The 17920-nt window shown below is 40.6% G+C and overlaps 1 protein-coding gene and 1 pseudogene across 1 annotated transcript; both read right to left on the minus strand.

Annotated features, from left to right (window-relative positions):
• LOC119524710 overlaps nt 1-17920 on the minus strand; it is a 174900-nt pseudogene continuing 156980 nt past the window's right edge.
• On the minus strand, nt 10218-11871 carry LOC119524707 (olfactory receptor 2M4-like). The gene is given in 2 exon segments (XM_037823381.1): nt 10218-10812; nt 10815-11871. Coding segments are annotated over 2 exon segments (981 nt in total). The 5' UTR covers nt 11506-11871; the 3' UTR covers nt 10218-10522.

Below are 17920 nucleotides of genomic sequence, written 5' to 3' on the forward strand. Positions count from 1 at the left end.
GCAGTGATGAAGCAGCTTGAAAAACTGAGTAAAAGTCTAGAGATAACTTTATGGAAGAGAAGCATTTAAATAGATGCCCACAAGCAGCAGGGGTCATTCTGAGCTGAAGATCAAAACTGGTAACTTGTGAAATAATCTGAAACATTCAAGGCTGAGTAAGTAAATACAGTTGCACTACAGCATATATGTAAGATGAGTGTTGGACATAGGATTCAAAAGTTACCTTAGGACCCTGCTATTCAGCAGAGTATCTCAAATATGTAAAGCTTGTTAAAAGGCATATGCTCCAGCCTCTTCCCCAAAGAGGTTGATTCATGAGGTCTAGGGTGGTACTCAGGAATCGTGATATTTATATTATGATCAATTTGGGTAACATTGTTAAATAGGAACTTCTACAGGGACAGCAAGTGGCTGGTATCTACTACCCTCTCTCCCCATTGAAGAATAGTTCACTTTACAGAAAACTGAAAAGAAAGTAGCAACATCATTTCTCTACTGTGGCTGAAAAATTGAAATTCAGATGGCCAGTGTTTCAAAATAGCTGTCGTATCAAATGGGAGAACAATGCAGAATCTGAGTATTTTGAGGCAAAGTGGCCTCTCCTTTACTATTTAAACATTAGCCTTCTCCACAACACTTTCCTCAAAGCAGCCAGCACCTCCTTGTTCCTCAGGCTATAGATGAGGGGGTTCAGCATGGGAGTGATGATAACATTAAACACAAAGAGATGCTGGTCAACCTCTGAGGGGAGAGAGAGACCTGGGGTCATGGAGACAATCATGGCTGGACAAAACTAAAGGCTCACCACACACAGGTGGGAGAAACAGGTTGCCAGAGCTTTGTTCTTGCCCTCAGGGGAGTGCATGTGGAGGACAAGAAGGAAGATGAGGGTGTAGGAGGTCAGGATGAGCCCAAAAGGGATGAGAAGGAAAACAATGCCAGACACAAAAACCACCTTCTCATAGGCTGAGGTGTCCTCACAAGAGAGCTTCAGAAGGGCCATAACTTCACAGAAGAAATGATGAATTTTCCTGGACCCACAAACAGAGAAATATATGGCATAAATTGTGTGCATTAGGGAGATGAGAACACCCCCAGCCCATGACCCAGTAGCCATTTGCACACAGACTCTGGGTGTCATGATGATCTGGTATCTGAGAGGGCTACAGATGGCCAAGTAGCGGTCAAAGGCCATGAGAGTCAGGAGAACAGACTCAGCCACTCCTAGCATCAAGTAAAGAAAGATTCGGACTGCACAGCCGATGCAAGAGATGCCTCTGTGTCCTGAGAAGAAGTCAGTGGCCATCTTGGGGACAGTGGTGGAGATGAGCATCAGGTCCATGAGGGAGAGCTGGCTGAGCAGGAAGTACATAGGGGTGTGGAGGTGAATATCACTCCTGATCAGTAGGGCCAGGATGGAGTTTCCAGTGGTGGCCACTAGGAGAAGCAGGAGGACAATGGCAATGAGGAAGCCAGGATGTCTGGAGTCAGAGAAGAGGCCCAGGAGAATGAAATTTGTGGTGGTGGATCCATTTCCTTGCCCCATGTCTTAGTCTATTCGCTTGATCTGGAGGATCACCAGAGAAAAACACACAGTGAGAGCTCCTCAATTATAACTGAACCCGTTGAATTGAAATTTTAATATTTACTGAGGAAATCCAAATATAATGCTATGTATTTTGAATGTGGGAATAAGTCATGGCTTGCTATCTGTTATTAATTAACAATAATACTTAACAATCCATTGGAAGCATAATCAACAGAAATGAAGAATATTGGTTTGGTCAACATTAAACTGCATTGATTTGCAAAATGTTGCTATCATTCATTCTGTATTACAATTGTAATTTTTAGTCAATATGAAAATCTCCATACATCATGGAGGTGTGATATGCAAAGATCATCCAGACATGTTTCAATGTAGACATAGTTACTAATGCACAATAACTAACAGAACCTAGAATTTCTGCATACTTCTTGTGTTTTAAGTTCATAATCTTCATCTATCTTTGTTACTTGGAGGACGCAAGATTTATCAGATGACATGATCACCCAGGGATGAGAGATTTTATGACTCTAACTCTTGGGACTGACCAGGAATACCTTGAAAGTGATTCAAACTGTTTTCAGTCCTCTAAATGATACATCACTGTAGACCAATTGATGGCATACTAGACTTTGGAAATTAAAGTATTAGTTTTTGAAAAAGTACACATCAAGTTGAAATTGTTCCTACAAAAGTTGCTGGCTCTTTTCTCTATTGCTTTCTCTATCGTGTTACTTTCTCCAATGCATGAAATAAACCTTGGTTTTGCAAATCTTTCTATAACATTCTGTACCATCTCATCACAATTTTTGAATTTGCTCCTCTGTTATTGCCATTTTGTGTCATCTCATTATGGATTAGGAAGAGACAAGCAAAACCTAGGTGAAAGAGTTATAGCCAAAGCAGAGTTTTGAAGTATGATCCAGAAGGAATGATTTGCAGAACCTTAGAAGGAATCTCCCTCTCCCTCTCTCCCTCCCTCTCTCTCTCTATCTCTCTGTCTCTCTCTCTCCCCCACCCATTACAAGACTATTAGGAAATATGTCTCACTATAATTTTTTACTTACAGGAGGATTGTACATCCCAGTACTAGCAAATCACCATGGAAATAGTGGAGATCATTAAATTTTCTGGAAATATTATTAACACAGTGCCACATATATGTAAACTTGTGGCCATACAATCTTCAGGTATCTCTTAGATGCAATATAGAGAAAGTGCTGCAGTTCTTGGTAGAATATTATTATCCTTCCATGTGGATTATATTATAATTTTTACTCAGAATGAAAATGTGATGATATTGGAAGAGTGTAACTGAAGGAATTAAGTCAGATAGGAATATTCCAGAAGGCATTCTGCAAGGCAGGTTATAAAATAAGTGTGGAAATGCTACTTACTCTACCTCACACTTGGAGATCATTATTAGCAGAGTAAATACTCTGGAAAATCTTACAATTAAAAAATTTCTCCAATTTTTTTTTAACCCAGAATCTTCTCAGTCTGCTATTGATCTTGTTTCCCATAAGATTCATTAATACTCCCTGATCTCTTATGCTTTATGCAACATTATTGTTAATTTGAGATTGACTTACAGAATTTCAGTAATTGACAAGAGGTGATTGAATGTGTTCATTTTGTCCGAGAAATTTTAAATAAAATATATTTTCTTTTCATGTGATTTTGTTTGATTGATTGTGTTCCTGCTAATTGACATGAATCTGGTTCATTCTGGAGAGGAAGAACCTGTTCTAAAAAGAGCTACATGTTAACAGCATAATGAGGAGTAAACACAGAACACAAAAAGCATCTTTACAAGTTATTTCTTTTTGTAAGTGTAATAATAGTTTATGGCTTTATCCTTACAATATAAGTTTATATTGCAATTACCTTACTTTTCAAATAAACTATAAGAAGCACAACAAGCATTCAACAAGTAAAAACAAAAGATTTATTTTCCTATTTCTACTGATTAATGTAGAAGGAAGATAAGGTGGGATAAAGGAAGGTGTCTTAGTTTCCTAGGGTTGCCATAACTAAGTATTACAAACTAGTTGTCTTAAAACAGCATACGTTTATTGTCTCATGGCTCTGGAGGGTGGATGTCCAAATCATGGTGTCAGCAGGGCCGTGCTCCCTCTGAAACCTGCAGGGGCGATCCTTCCTGGCCTCTTCCAGCTTCTGGTCTTTCTGAAAATCCTGGGCATCCCTAGGCTTGTAGACGTGTCACTCCAATCTTTGCCTGCCGTGTCTTTATGTGCACTTTCTCCTCTTTGTCTCCGTGTCCTCTCCCTTTCTTAAAAGGACACCAGTCATACTGGATTAAGGGCGACCCTGCTCTGCTGTGACCTCATCTGACCTTTACTAATTCCATCTGTAGGGACTCCATGTCCAAGTAAGGTCACATTGTGAGGCCCTGGGCTTATGACTTCTGCATATCATTTTGGAGGGCACAGGTCAACCCAGAACAGAAGGATAAGAGGGGAATCATCTGGAAAAAGAAGAGAGAGTAACAAGTAATGGGGAATGAGGGACAAGGTGTCATTTCTTTCCACTCTCTCTTTTATGTGACTTCCTTAGAGGCATTGCTTTACCACACCATCTAAAGCTTACTGCTGATCGCTTCATCTCCTCTTCCCTGATTTATATTCTCTCATACTCCTTATCATCACCTAAAATCAAATAAAACACTTATTTGCAGGTTTATTTCCCTTTTGTCTGTCTCACTCATCAAACTATAGTTTCCTTGAGGGCAAATGATTTGTTCACCACTGTATCTATCTCCCATGAGCTGATATGGAGTATGCCCTCATTCAACACTTATGGAACAAGAAAAGGATATATAGACTGAGAGAAGCAGACAGCAGGACAAAAAAAATTATGTATCTGAAGAGCATGGGAGAAACAGGGAAACAGATACCAGCAGGTACTAAGCTGAGTGTTGTGTTATGTAAACTGCCTTGAGTATCTGCATCTGCTGCTTATTTAGATGTTCAGCTCCCAAGAAACTCTTCTCCTGCTGTTATGGCCCATTGAAATTCCAAGGGCCCTGATGTCCTCTGTTCCCAACCCTTCATCCTCCATCCACCATAAAGAACTAAGGTTTTCTGTTCTTCAGGGAGGATTTATGCCTTTGAATAAGTGGAGCTGGACAGTGCAAAATTGAAATGGAGAGTACGAGGTTTCCAGCTCTGGACATGGTGATCAACTAACATTTCTAAGATCAAAGAAGTGAAAAAGCAATTTTCAGATATGCTAGCATTGTGCCAACCTGAGCAAATGAGCTCAGTTTATCTCACAGAGAACAAGTTCAGAGCAGACTAAATTCTATGCAGTGCTGACCTTACCTATAATAGGACTTCATGACTTTCTGTCCAAAGTTAAGCATAAATTGTTGAACATACAAATCTATAGCCAATGTTTCAAATATTTATGATGCAAATATAATAATCTAAGATGTGTTGTGTTTTTCTTTTGTAAGTTGGCTTGATTAGAACCTCTTTAAACATCAAGAAAACACAAAAGATTTCTTTAAACCCTATTTCTGGGAAACTAGGATAATCTATGTTTATAAATGATTAGTTTAACTATTTTGCTTGAGCTGACTAGTAGCTGATAAGTTTAGTACCATTATAAATAGTGTGTGTTTAAATATATATTATCTATGTGATTATCAAATATAATCTGCTGCTGCAATCTGACTATTCACTGAATCCTCATGCACCCTCTCAACTCTCTGTGATGTTTCTTTCATAGATCTGGGAACTGGTTTCCAAAGCACTTCGACGATGTACCCAACTGTAGAGCCCTGAAAATTGTTACTTACTTTCATGCCTCTGTACACAAACTTGGGAACAATGACTTCTTTTTCCAGTATTGGGTAACTTGTCATCATGTATGTGCCCATGTTTGTCAACTCCTGGGATTTCTGGGTTCTTCTACATCTCCCCTTGCATTCTGCAGCTCAGCAAGTGAGGCATTAGGCTCTTCATGTGGAGAATAAACTTTGACAGTTGGTGATCTTGGTGAAGTCAACACCACAAGCTCACCTCAAACCCAGGGAGTGTCTGACAGCACTAGGAAGCAGAGATTAAATACAGGACTGTTGACTGGAAGAGATGCCCTGGGCTCCACAGGGATTTGTGTCAGCTCATTCCAGCCCTGGTAGGTGACTAGATCTGGTGTCAGAGAGCAAAGCTGGAATTCACCAGGGAGAAAGTCACTCCTCAGGAGCTTTTTGCAGATTTATTTTTAATGTATGGGCCAACTGAATGCAGGTGGGTCTTAATCTACATTAGTGGAGACCTTGTGAAGAGAAAAGGTCAAAAGCCAGAAGCCAGAGAAGGCCACACAGGAGGAAACCAGGTGTCAGCAGAGACCAGAAGAGCCACAAAGGAGAGGGAATCAGCAAGGAACCCCGAGGCTTGCCAGTGGTCAGCTGCAGAACTCTACAGACTCCAGGAGGAAGCAAGTCTGGCTGATACCTTAATTTTGGACTTATTTTAGCCTCAAAATCATGAGCCAACAATGTCCTGTCATTTGTGCAAAACAAGTTTGTGGCATTTGCAATAAAAGCTCTGATAAAGGAAGACAAGGGATAAGAGTAGGTTTGTAACTCAGTTCACCTCTTACTATCTGTGTGACCTTGGGCAGGTTACATCACCTTGCAGGCTTCTCTTTGCTCGTCTGCTACTTGGAGGTAATATAAAGCCTTTTTCATGGGACTGTTCCAAAAATTAAATGAAATAATGCACTTGAAGATGTGCACAATATATGAACTAGTCATAATGTTGGCAAGATGAATCTTCACGGGATATGTATATCACAGAAGAGCTAATACTGATTTAATCTGATTGAACTGCAAGATCACAGCTAATGGATGGTTTTGGAACATGCAAGTTAAGCCCAGTTCACCCTAAAGGACCTAATCAGATTGGGGTTTTGTGGCTTGCCAAATAGGAAAAGGAGTTCTGCATTTTTAGGAGAAAAATCTGACTTACAGGTGCTGGGCATGGTGGTATGATCTGTTGGCTTTAATGTAAATCACATCCTTCCTTCACCTCCATCAACAAATGTCCCCTGCTGTGAGAAGTTTCCTCTGACCCCTGGGTTGGATCAAGCTTTCTGACCTTGTGGTGGTCTCAGTTCTGGTACTCAGGTATTTATGTTCCTTCCTCTTCCTCCAAATAATTTATAAACTCTGTGCTTGAGAAAAGTCAGCTGAGAGGCTTGGACTTAGAAATTACTTAATAAATATTTGTTTTATTCAACTGAATAATAAATGAGGGAACTACAAATGATTACAAATGGTTAATAATCATTTCTTATGTACTATCACTTGTAGGCAATTACTCTGAGCCTGAACCCTTCATAGGACTCTAAGAATATTAACTCAATCTCATATCAGAACTACAAGGCTTGAACTTTTCTTATCATCTCTATCATAAGAGAAAAATCTGAGGCATAGGGGAGCTCAGTAATTTGCCTTAAGTAAAAGATCTAATAAAAGATGGGAACCTGGTTTGAACCAGGAAGTCTTTCACCAGGGGTGATATTTCCAGGATTCTGACCAATTATCCAGCCCCCTAGCTATGCTCCCAGCCTTCACCTGTGCTCCAAGTTTCCTGCCTATGCTCCCAGCCCATACATCTGCTCCCAACCCTTGACAGAACTCTCATCCTCCATGCCAATCCTACCACTCCCATGGCAATGCTCCCAGACCCTGACCAGTCTTCATGTGTCTGGTCTCTTCCCAGCCCCTGCCCATGTTCCCAACTCCTGCTCCTGCTCTGGGCCTCCCTGCCCATCCTCCTATCTACTTCCTCTGCTCCCAATCCTTGACCAAACTCTCATCCTCACACCAAACTCTCACCCTCCCTGCCCATGCTCCCACCCCACGGCAATGCTCCCAGACCCTGACCATGGTCCCTGCCCTTGACCTTGATTCTTCCATGCCCCTGTCCATGCTTCTCATTCAGGACTGGATAACTAAGAGAATTCTTTCATGTGTGAGAACTCAATGCATTGCAAAATTAGTCATTTGGGCTTACTGAGAATATAAAAATCAAGTTTTGATTTATTGATTGCATTTTATGTGTCATCATATTTGTGGACTCTTTCTTGCAGCACTTCTTGTCTGTATAATTTGTAACCAGTATAATGTTTATATTCCTTATTGCCAGCCACACTGCAACCCCTCCAGCACTGGCTACCTTACCTTTAGATTTGTCAGTATACAGCTTGAGGCTAGAAGAAGGGAAATAACCAGTTAATTTAACTACAATAAAAGTTAGTGGATTAATGGAAGACTGTTCATATTTTCTGTCAGTTACCTCACTGAAATGATCAATCTTCTTCTCCATTTAGATTCTGACAGAGAGAGGCTCTACCCCATGAGGCAGAAAACCAGGAGCAACCTTCAGCTACAGGGTGCATTTGCAGATGGATTTCTGCACAGAAAGAGGCTTCCACACAGCTCTCAGGCATCACCTGGGTCTCAGATTCTCCTCCTGATGCTTTTAAATGAACCCCAGTGGTCAAAAAATGCATTGAGAAGCATATTTTATTTTATTTATTGTAAATGTATGGTCCAATTAAGAAGGAACTGGATTAAAAGTTTAAGATTTGGAAGTTCTCAGATTTATCCCCTTATTTGCATGACATTGTCCAACCAGCCAGTCCCGTCAAACCTTATACAATGTAAAAGATTATATTTTTAAATTCTTACTGCTGACATTCAAAATAGCACCATACTTTGATAAGTAACATTTTCTAGGGACAAAAAAGTGTGGCCTACTCTGTAGTTTCTCTCTATAAGTTGCTTACGATAGTTGTGGAAAGAAGGTGAACATGGTTAAAAGAGCTGTTGACTGTAGAAACAATATACAGTACACTTAATTTCATTTATAGTAACATTAGCAATGTACATATTTATTTATAATAAAATGTAATTGTTAAAATGCAGGCAATCACATAAATTCTAGCATGTTTTTTAAGTCTACAGTGAAACATTTATATTAGACCATAGCTGGGTTTCCTCATTGCTGAGTTTGTTTTAGCTTATGATGATAAAATGCTATTGGGCTGTTTGAGGTAGGATTTATTTGGGCATTTCCAAATGTGTAACACTGTGTAGGAGACAGGTAAGTCAGTCCTGATATTCTTTATGATCCATAACATCATAAAGGGGTTAGGAGGTTAGAATAGAAATGAGATGATGTATGTGTAAATCATAAATTCTGTTCCATGTTAATTATTGCTCTTATTCTAATTACACCAATGTGTCAATTGATGATATGGATAAATGTAATATAGGAATCTAGTTAATTTGGCTAAATAAGCCTAAATTGAGTGCGCATCTATATAATGATAATGCAGCATATTAACAAAGGAAACTAAATGAGAAATTGAAGCAATGATTTGGCTTGATTGAATAATTGTTTTAGTGTGATAATATGACAATAATTTAATACTTTTCACTTATCAATTGGCAAGTCTTTACACTGATACCCTTTAATTCTCTGAAAAATCTCACAAAGTAGATGCTCTTCCTTACATTTTACAGGTAAGGAAAAGTGAGTCCACCAAAGAAAGGGACTGAATCAGCCCTCCTGCTCACATCCCACGTGAAAGCTCTCTCTCTCAGTCAGTCACTTACAGGGTATAGCACTCCCTCAGTGGGCAGAACATCTTACCTCGATTCTGTCACCTAGTGCCCTGGACCTTTGAGTAGTTTACTAACTGTCTTTGGCTTCAGTTTCCTTGTCTGTGAAAAAGGAAATGAAGATACCAACATTACAACAGATCATCTCACAGTTTTCTGGAGTGTGAGTGATAGCCTGGGGAAAGCTCCTATTCCCTCTAGTCCCAGAATTGAAAGGAAAACAGGAATCACTGGCAAGTCCAGCTCTGCCAGTCATGTTGATTAGTGAATTCACTAATCAAGACATATCATGTGCATTTTGCAAAGCATAGGATGTGCAGAGGGGAGACATCAGTCCTGGAGGAGAACAAGGATCCTTCAGTCTGACCAGAGGCCAGGGATGCCTCACAAGGGTTGAGGTGGTGTATGGGGATCTGCAGAGGAAGGAGAATGCCCAGGTAGAGTGGGAACCATGGAGTGGAGTACAGAGTACTTTCCATGTATGGGCTACATCTCCTGCAACAGTGCAGGTTGGGAGGAAACATGCTACTCAGGAGAACTACAAGCTGTTGGGCATTTCTGGAGCTCAAGTAGATTGTGAAATGGTGGCAGACAGAACTGCATGCTGCAGGAGGTCTTTTTGCCACAAATGGGAATTGATAGTTTAGTCCGTAGGGCATGGAAGGGACTGATGAATTATGAGCTCCTAATCAGGGGAATGGAGATTTGCAAACAGGTAAATCACTCTGGTAGGATGTGATGGACTGAAAGGAACAAGCATCCAGAGCAGGAACATTCATAAGCAGTTATTGTTAGGGTTCAGGAAGAAAAATGAAGATGGTACAGATAACCATAATATTTAGAGGGTTAAGAGACTTGACTCAGTGTATCACTGGGTGTGCAAATGTGAAAGCTGATTGAAAGCTGCAAATTCTGGCTTTGTTTCATTGGCTCAGCATCCTGGAATAATTGGACGTTTCACCGGCACAAAAGAAAGTTGGGAAATGTTTGGTCTCACACAAGCTGCTTTATTTTCTTCCAAACCATTCTTTTTGATACATTTTCTTGCTACATCTAAAAGAGGGGAGACCTGATTATTTCCATTGCAGGAGACACACATGAAGTGAGCTCTGGGGATTAGGCAGACACTTATTTCCACACTGATAATCAGTTGTGATTTAGTGTTCATGGATGCAGTTATTTAAAACTGGCATTGTCAGGAGGCAGGGTGTTGTTCAACATTTACAGATGGGAAAACAGGGACAGAGGGCCTCAGTTGATTTCCTCAGACCCTGCAGTCTCCCAGTGATACTTTAACTGTGGAACTTCATGTCCACTCAGTGAAACAGAGTGACCTCCTTTAAAATGGAGCACCTCCCCAGCACCTTCCTCAGGATGCCCAACACCTCCTTGTTCCTCAGGCTGTAGATGAGTGAGTTCAGCATGGGGGTGAGGATGGTGTCAAAGAGAAACAGTGCCTGGTTCAGGATTGTCATGTCAGAAGATCCATGCCTCATGTATACTAACATGGCTGGACCATAATGGAAGGTGACCACTGTCAAATGGGAGGAACAGGTGGCCAGAGCTTTGTTTCTCCCTTCAGGAGAGCTCATTTGCAGAACATGAGGGTGTAGGAGGTCAGAATGAGGCTTATGGGGACAAAAACCACAATAACACCAGTCACCACTACCCTTTTAACATAGGCAGAGATGTCTTCACAAGATAGCTTCAAGATGGTCTTGACCTCACAGAAGTGGTAGAGCACCCAGGGGCCACAGGGAGGGAAGTGCATGGTGCAGGCTGTGTGGACTAAGGATGCCAAAGCCCCTCCCACCAAAGACCCAAGGACCATCTTCAGGGAGAACTGGTAGCTTAAGATGGTTGGGTATTTCAGAGGGTGACAGATGGCCACATCGTGGTCAAAAGCCATGAGGGTGAGAAGGAGGCACTCAGCAATTCCCAGGGACAAGGTGAAGAAGATCTGGGTTCTGCAGCCAACCAGGGAGAATTTCCTCTTGCCTGAGAAAAAGTTGACTGCCATTTTGGGGACGGTGCTGGAGATGAAAGCCAGGTCAATGAGGGAGAGGTGGCTAAGCAGAAAGTACATGGAGGTGTGGAGGTGGGGATATACCCAGATGAGGAGGATCAGGGTGGCATTTCCTGTGATGGCAATGGTGTAGATCAAAAGGATCATGGAGACAAGGGCACTGACATATCTCATTCCAGGAAACCGGCTCAGGAGAATGAAGTCTGTGCTTAGTGTCTCATTGTGGGTCTCCATGTTTTCCCTGATCAGCTTCACCTGAAAGAGTGGAGACATTCAAAACACAAGTCCTAGAAGAGAAGGGAATTGAACCAGGCCCATAAAATATAGTGACTGATTCCATTTTATGAAAACTTTTTTGGGGACCTGGAAACATAATTTTCTCTGTGCCATGAGGTGTTGCAATATAGTAGAGGAGTTAATAACTAGAGCATAGCAAATGACGCTAACTAGGTTTTCTTCCATCAATGTTTTAACCCCTTGTGTCTCCACTTTTTCTACTCATCATCTAATTCCCCACTTTTGAGAATCCTTAACATTCACATATTTTTTCCTATTCATGGTTGTATTCAAAGCAAATTTTTGCATGGTGCAAGAGACACTAATAGAAGTTTAATAAGTTCAGTGATTCATGTATAACAGACTAAACATGTCTTCTTATTTAAAAAAAAAAAACATATTTGGGAACCCTGATATCAGATATTTAACTTGATGTTTGAGTTCCTTTAAGGAAAAGACCACTGTATACTATGAAACATAGCAGATCCTCAGTAACATTTGTTGACTCAGTAGAAGGTAGTCAGATAATCTTCACATCTCCAACTCTATTCAGAGATTTGACAAAGGGCAAAGCTTAAATTCAGTATCTCCAAGGAAAATGGTGAGAAGGACATACTTTCAAAGGTATATATCTACTGCATTTTGAGGTCAATTTAAGTAGAATTTTATTTCATTTATAATTAAGAAACATGTACCTTCCCTCAAAGTTTCCCAGCTTCCACCTTGTTGCCTTTGCAGAAAGATCCTGTCAGCCAGATCCAGCAGATAAAGGAATCCCAAACATCTGAGGCAAATGAGCACCTACAGGGAGTATTTCATGAGGCTGAGGTGTTTTTTTTCAAGCCCTTGAGAGTCCCATGAATATCTGCTCTGCCATTAGCAGAGTCACTCAACTGGCAGGTGGAAGCCACTGCCAAAATCTTCTCTTTCTAGTGAGTTGCTTGAACCTCTTCAAACACTTGACTCATGACTCAATCTTTACTACACATATGGAATACATATTAAAGTGCAAATTTCAGTCCCTGCTCCCAGAGATTTGGATGTTTAGGTCTAGGATGGGCCCCAGAAACATGCAATTTCAGGAAGAGCCCAAATTATTCAGTGCTGGTGGTGAGTGCCAGCTGTGAGAGGTTTGGCTAAGTGAATAGACTGGTGCCTTTTGATAATGTAGAACTCTGAATCTGTGACCAGTTAGAATAATTAAAATTGTTTTAACTTTGTCATTTGATGAGTTGACCTATACCTGATAGAAAAATATTACAACATCCTGATGTGTATATTTCATGGATGCCCAGGTGATAAAGATGTTCTACCATTTCAAATTAAGAATTTGTTGCTCCTTATAGAGATTGCTTCAAAGTTAAATAAATTGAGCCTTCAAAATGAGCTGTGGGATCTGAGTTTGCAGGGGCCAGTGGACAGGAAGGATGCAGATGCTCTCAGGGAGCAGACAGCAGTCAAGCAGGAGCAGTTCCAGTGTCAGGATCTACTTGAATGCCAGGTGCAGGTATTGCATCCAAGGAGAAGGAGGAGGACATGTGCCTGGGGGCCAAGGCTGAGGCCCTGGCTGCTGGGGGAAAGATTGAATTACTCTGCCTCTCTCTTTACTGGGCCTTCAGTGAGGGCCATTCCAAGGTCTTCTCCAGGCCCGTGACAGCGCTGAGGCTTTCCTGGACTATCCAGTCCAACAGCTCTTCAAAGGAGGACTCTACCTGTAAGTCAGTTTTTAATAAGAACTAATCCTGAAGCACAGTGTGGAAAAGATGTCCCAATTACATCCTTGGAATCAGCCTTGCTGATTTGAGCTTCAACTGAAAAGGCAAATTACAAAATTCATGAAGCAATACAGAATTTAATTAAAATTCAGGCTATAGACATTTTTAAGAGAAAAATGAAAAGTTTAAAGAAGCAGAAGGCATTGAAAGAGTATTTGGTGACCCAAATTCATATATGTCTTTAAAAAGGAAATTGCTTATGATAATCTTTCATAAATAAGCATTCTATTCTGTTTTCAACACTTCAGCTATAACCACATGATGGAGAAAATTAATAGACATGTGGATAATATACTGAAAGAAAAGTCTTCAAAGTTTCTAATGGGGCAGCAGCAGAAGTAGTGGAAAGTAAGGGAAGAAGAACTGTGATTTCTCATGATAATGAAATGAAAGGGAAACCAGTTTGGATATAGGAGAATGTGTTACTGAGAGTCAGAGGTAATGGAATCTTCAGGGAAGGTGAGAATCCTTTGAGGAGGCTCAGGAGAATCTCTTCTTATCTGAGTTTAAACAAGGAAACCGACATCAAGAACCTGATAAGAAAGAGGAAAGAGTGGAAATGGCAAAGTGGGAGAAAAGAAAAAGAAAACAGGAGAAAAGCCACTGAAAGCAAGAGAATAAGCATCTTAAACAATAGGCCATTAATTTCTGAAGAGCAGTGCTCTAGAAGAAAACAGTCATGGCTGTGAGAAGAAGACAAGAATGTATTTTCATTTAAAACATTATGGTGTAAGCTAAGATGGCGATATAAAGAGGAGTGGAAAACTGTTAGTCCCCACCAAAACAATTCATAAATGACCAAAAACTAGTAAATAACATAGAATAACTGTGGGGAGACAAACATGACTGTCCACTCATCATCCACCAACCTGAATTGGGAGGAATACCCGAGATTGCAGAATAAAATCTGTAAGTACAAATAATCACTTAAATTCTTTCCATATACTTGTTTTCTAATTTCCTGCTTGTAAGGATATTGCAAGCTCAGGTGAAACAAAAATGATAATAAAACAAGGCAACAACAACAACAAAGAAAACCTTGGAAAAAGAATATGAATAAAATTGAAATCACCCATAGTTCCATAACACAAAGAAATCTGTCATTAATATAGAAGTTTCCAACCAGAAATTTTTCTGTCTGTGTATATAAGCTTTCTATGTATTTGAGATCATCCTGAATAAGGCTATATATTTGGCCACTTTCACTTAATTATATACCATAAGCATTTTCCCATGTCATTAGAAGTTCTTTGAAAGCATTTTAGTAGTTAATTAAAATATCCCAGAAGATTAAAAAAAATTGTGGTACTTTTCTGTAAAACAAAGTCATTTAATTCATTTGAGGATTTGTACTACAAAAGTAACATTATATGCCATGATTGTATTCTTAAGAATCTTTTTACTTTGATAAAAGGTAAAATTTTTAGCTCTGCCACATTTAATACTCCCACCCCCAAATCCTTGCACAATTAAAAAAGAATGAAAATCTGATAAGAAAAAAAGATATTTCTGTTAACCTGTGTTGTTGATGCAGGCTGACTTCCCTGTAACACATTCATAAAAATGAAATTTCCCAATCATTGAATAATAATAGTCTTTTGACTTAAAAAATAATGATTTGACTTATGGTTTTAACTTGCTATTTAATTGCCAATATGTTTGTTTATAAAATAGTAATTGTGCAAGGCAATCTATCAGATATAACATATTTAAGTTTTCACATAAAGATAAAAACTTGAAGATATTAATACCCATAGGACAAAATCTGTACTATTAGAATAAATAGCTTCATGTCTCAATCAATTATATTTTGACTTATGATCGAGTGTTAAAATTTTGACAAAGATGGTATTGAATAAAGCTTCTTTATTATCTGGAGCCATAAGCATCAGATTCTCTGATACTTTCATTTAATAAACTAATATTGGGTCAAAATGGTGTTCCGTAAATGCTTAAATTGGTATTGAATGTGATCATTTTAACATCCATGAAAAGTACTCCAGGGCGGGGCAAGATGGCAGACTGGTGAGCTGTATGTTTTAGTTACTCCTCCAGGAAAGTAGGTAAAAAGCCAGGAACTGCGTGGACTGGACACCACAGAGCAATCTGTCTTTGGGCATACTTCATACAACACTCATGAAAACGTGGAACTGCTGAGATCAGCGAAATCTGTAAGTTTTTGCGGCCAGGGGACCCGCGTCCCTCCCTGCCAGGCTCAGGCCCGGGGGAGGAGGGGCTGTCAGCTCCAGGAAGGAGAAGGGAGAATTGCAGTGGCTACTCTTACCGGAAACTCATTCTACTGATTCAAACTCCAACCATAGATAGACTGAGGCCAGACACCAGAGATTCTGAGAGCAGCCAGCCCAGCAGAGAGGAGACAGGCATAGAAAAAAAACAACACGAAAAACTCCAAAATAAAAGCAGAGGATTTTTGGAGTTCTGGTGAACACAGAAAGGGGAAGGGCGGAGATCAGGCCTTGAGGCGCATATGCAAATCCCGAAGCAAGGCTGATCTCTCTGCTCTGGGCACCTTTCCTTAATGGCCCTGGTTGCTTTGTCTATTAACATTTCAATAACCCATTAAATCTCTGAGGAGGACCGTTTTTTTTTTTTTTTTTTTTTTTTTTTTTTAAATCCTTTTTGCTTTTTCTAAAACAATTACTCTAAGAAGCTCAATACAGAAAGCTTCAAAGAATTGAAATTTGGGCACGTCAAGTCAAGAGCAGAACTAAGAGAGCTCTGAGACAAAAGGCAATAATCTAGTGGCTGAGAAAATTCACTAAACAACACAACTTCCCAAGAAAAGGGGGGTGTCCGCTCACAGCCACCATCCTGGTGGACAGGAAACACTCCTGCCCATCGCCAGCCCCATAGCCCAGAGCTGCCCCAGACAACCCAGTGTGACGGAAGTGCTTCAAATAACAGGCACACACCACAAAACTGGGCGTGGACATTAGCCTTCCCTGCAACCTCAGCTCAATGTCCCAGAGCTGGGAAGGGGGAGCAGTGTGAATTAACAGAGCCCCATTCAGCCATCATTTGAGCAGACTGGGAGCCTCCCAACACAGCCCAGCAGCCCAGAACTGCCCTGGGGGGACGGCACTCACCTGTGACATAGCACAGTCATCCCTCAACAGAGGACCCGGGGTGCACAGCCTGGAAGAGGGGCCCACTTGCAAGTCTCAGGAGCCATACGCCAATACGAAAGACTTGTGGGTCAGTGGCAGAGACAAACTGTGGCAGGACTGAACTGAAGGATTAGACTATTGCAGTAGCTTTAAAACTCTAGGATCATCAGGGAGATTTGATTGTTAGGGCCACCCCCCCTCCCCGACTGCCCAGAAACACGCCCCACATACAGGGCAGGCAACACCAACTACACAAGCAAGCTTGGGACACCAATTGGGCCCCACAAGACTCACTCCCCCACTCACCAAAAAGGCTAAGCAGGGGAGATCTGGCTTGTGGTGAACAGGTGGCTCGTGGACGCCACCTGCTGGTTAGTTAGAGAAAGTGTACTCCACGAAGCTGTAGATCTGATAAATTAGAGATAAGGACTTCAACTGGTCTACAAACCCTAAAAGAACCCTATCAAGGTCAGCAAATGCCACGAGGCCAAAAACAACAGAAAATTATAAAGCATATGAAAAAACCAGACGATATGGATAACCCAAGCCCAAACACCCAAATCAAAAGACCAGAAGAGACACACCTAGAGCAGCTACTCAAAGAACTAAAGATGAACAATGAGACCCTAGTACGGGATATGAAGGAAATCAAGAAGACCCTAGAAGAGCATAAAGAAGACATTGCAAGACTAAATAAAAAAATGGATGATCTTATGGAAATTAAAGAAACTGTTGACCAAATTAAAAAGATTCTGGACACTCATAGTACAAGACTAGAGGAAGTTGAACAACGAATCAGTGACCTGGAAGATGACAGAATGGAAAATGAAAACATAAAAGAAAGAATGGGGAAAAAAATTGAAAAACTCGAAATGGACCTCAGGGATATGATAGATAATATGAAACGTCCGAATATAAGACTCATTGGTGTCCCAGAAGGGGAAGAAAAGGGTAAAGGTCTAGGAAGAGTATTCAAAGAAATTGTTGGGGAAAACTTCCCAAATCTTCTAAACAACATAAATACACAAATCATAAATGCTCAGCGAACTCCAAATAGAATAAATCCAAAAAAAACCCACTCCGAGACATATACTGATCACACTGTCAAACATAGAAGAGAAGGAGCAAGTTCTGAAAGCAGCAAGAGAACAGCAATTCACCACATACAAAGGAAACAGCATAAGACTAAGTAGTGACTACTCAGCAGCCACCATGGAGGCGAGAAGGCAGTGGCACGATATATTTAAAATTCTGAGTGAGAGGAATTTCCAGCCAAGAATACTCTATCCAGCAAAGCTCTCCTTCAAATTTGAGGGAGAGCTTAAATTTTTCACAGACAAAGAAATGCTGAGAGAATTTGCTAACAAGAGACCTGCCCTACTGGAGATACTAAAGGGAGCCCTACAGACAGAGAAACAAAGACAGGACAGAGAGACTTGGAGAAAGGTTCAGTACTAAAGAGATTCGGTATGGGTACAATAAAGGATATTAATAGAGAGAGGGAAAAAT

This window comes from Choloepus didactylus, assembly GCF_015220235.1.
Source record: "Choloepus didactylus isolate mChoDid1 chromosome 11 unlocalized genomic scaffold, mChoDid1.pri SUPER_11_unloc4, whole genome shotgun sequence".
NCBI lineage: Eukaryota > Metazoa > Chordata > Mammalia > Pilosa > Megalonychidae > Choloepus > Choloepus didactylus.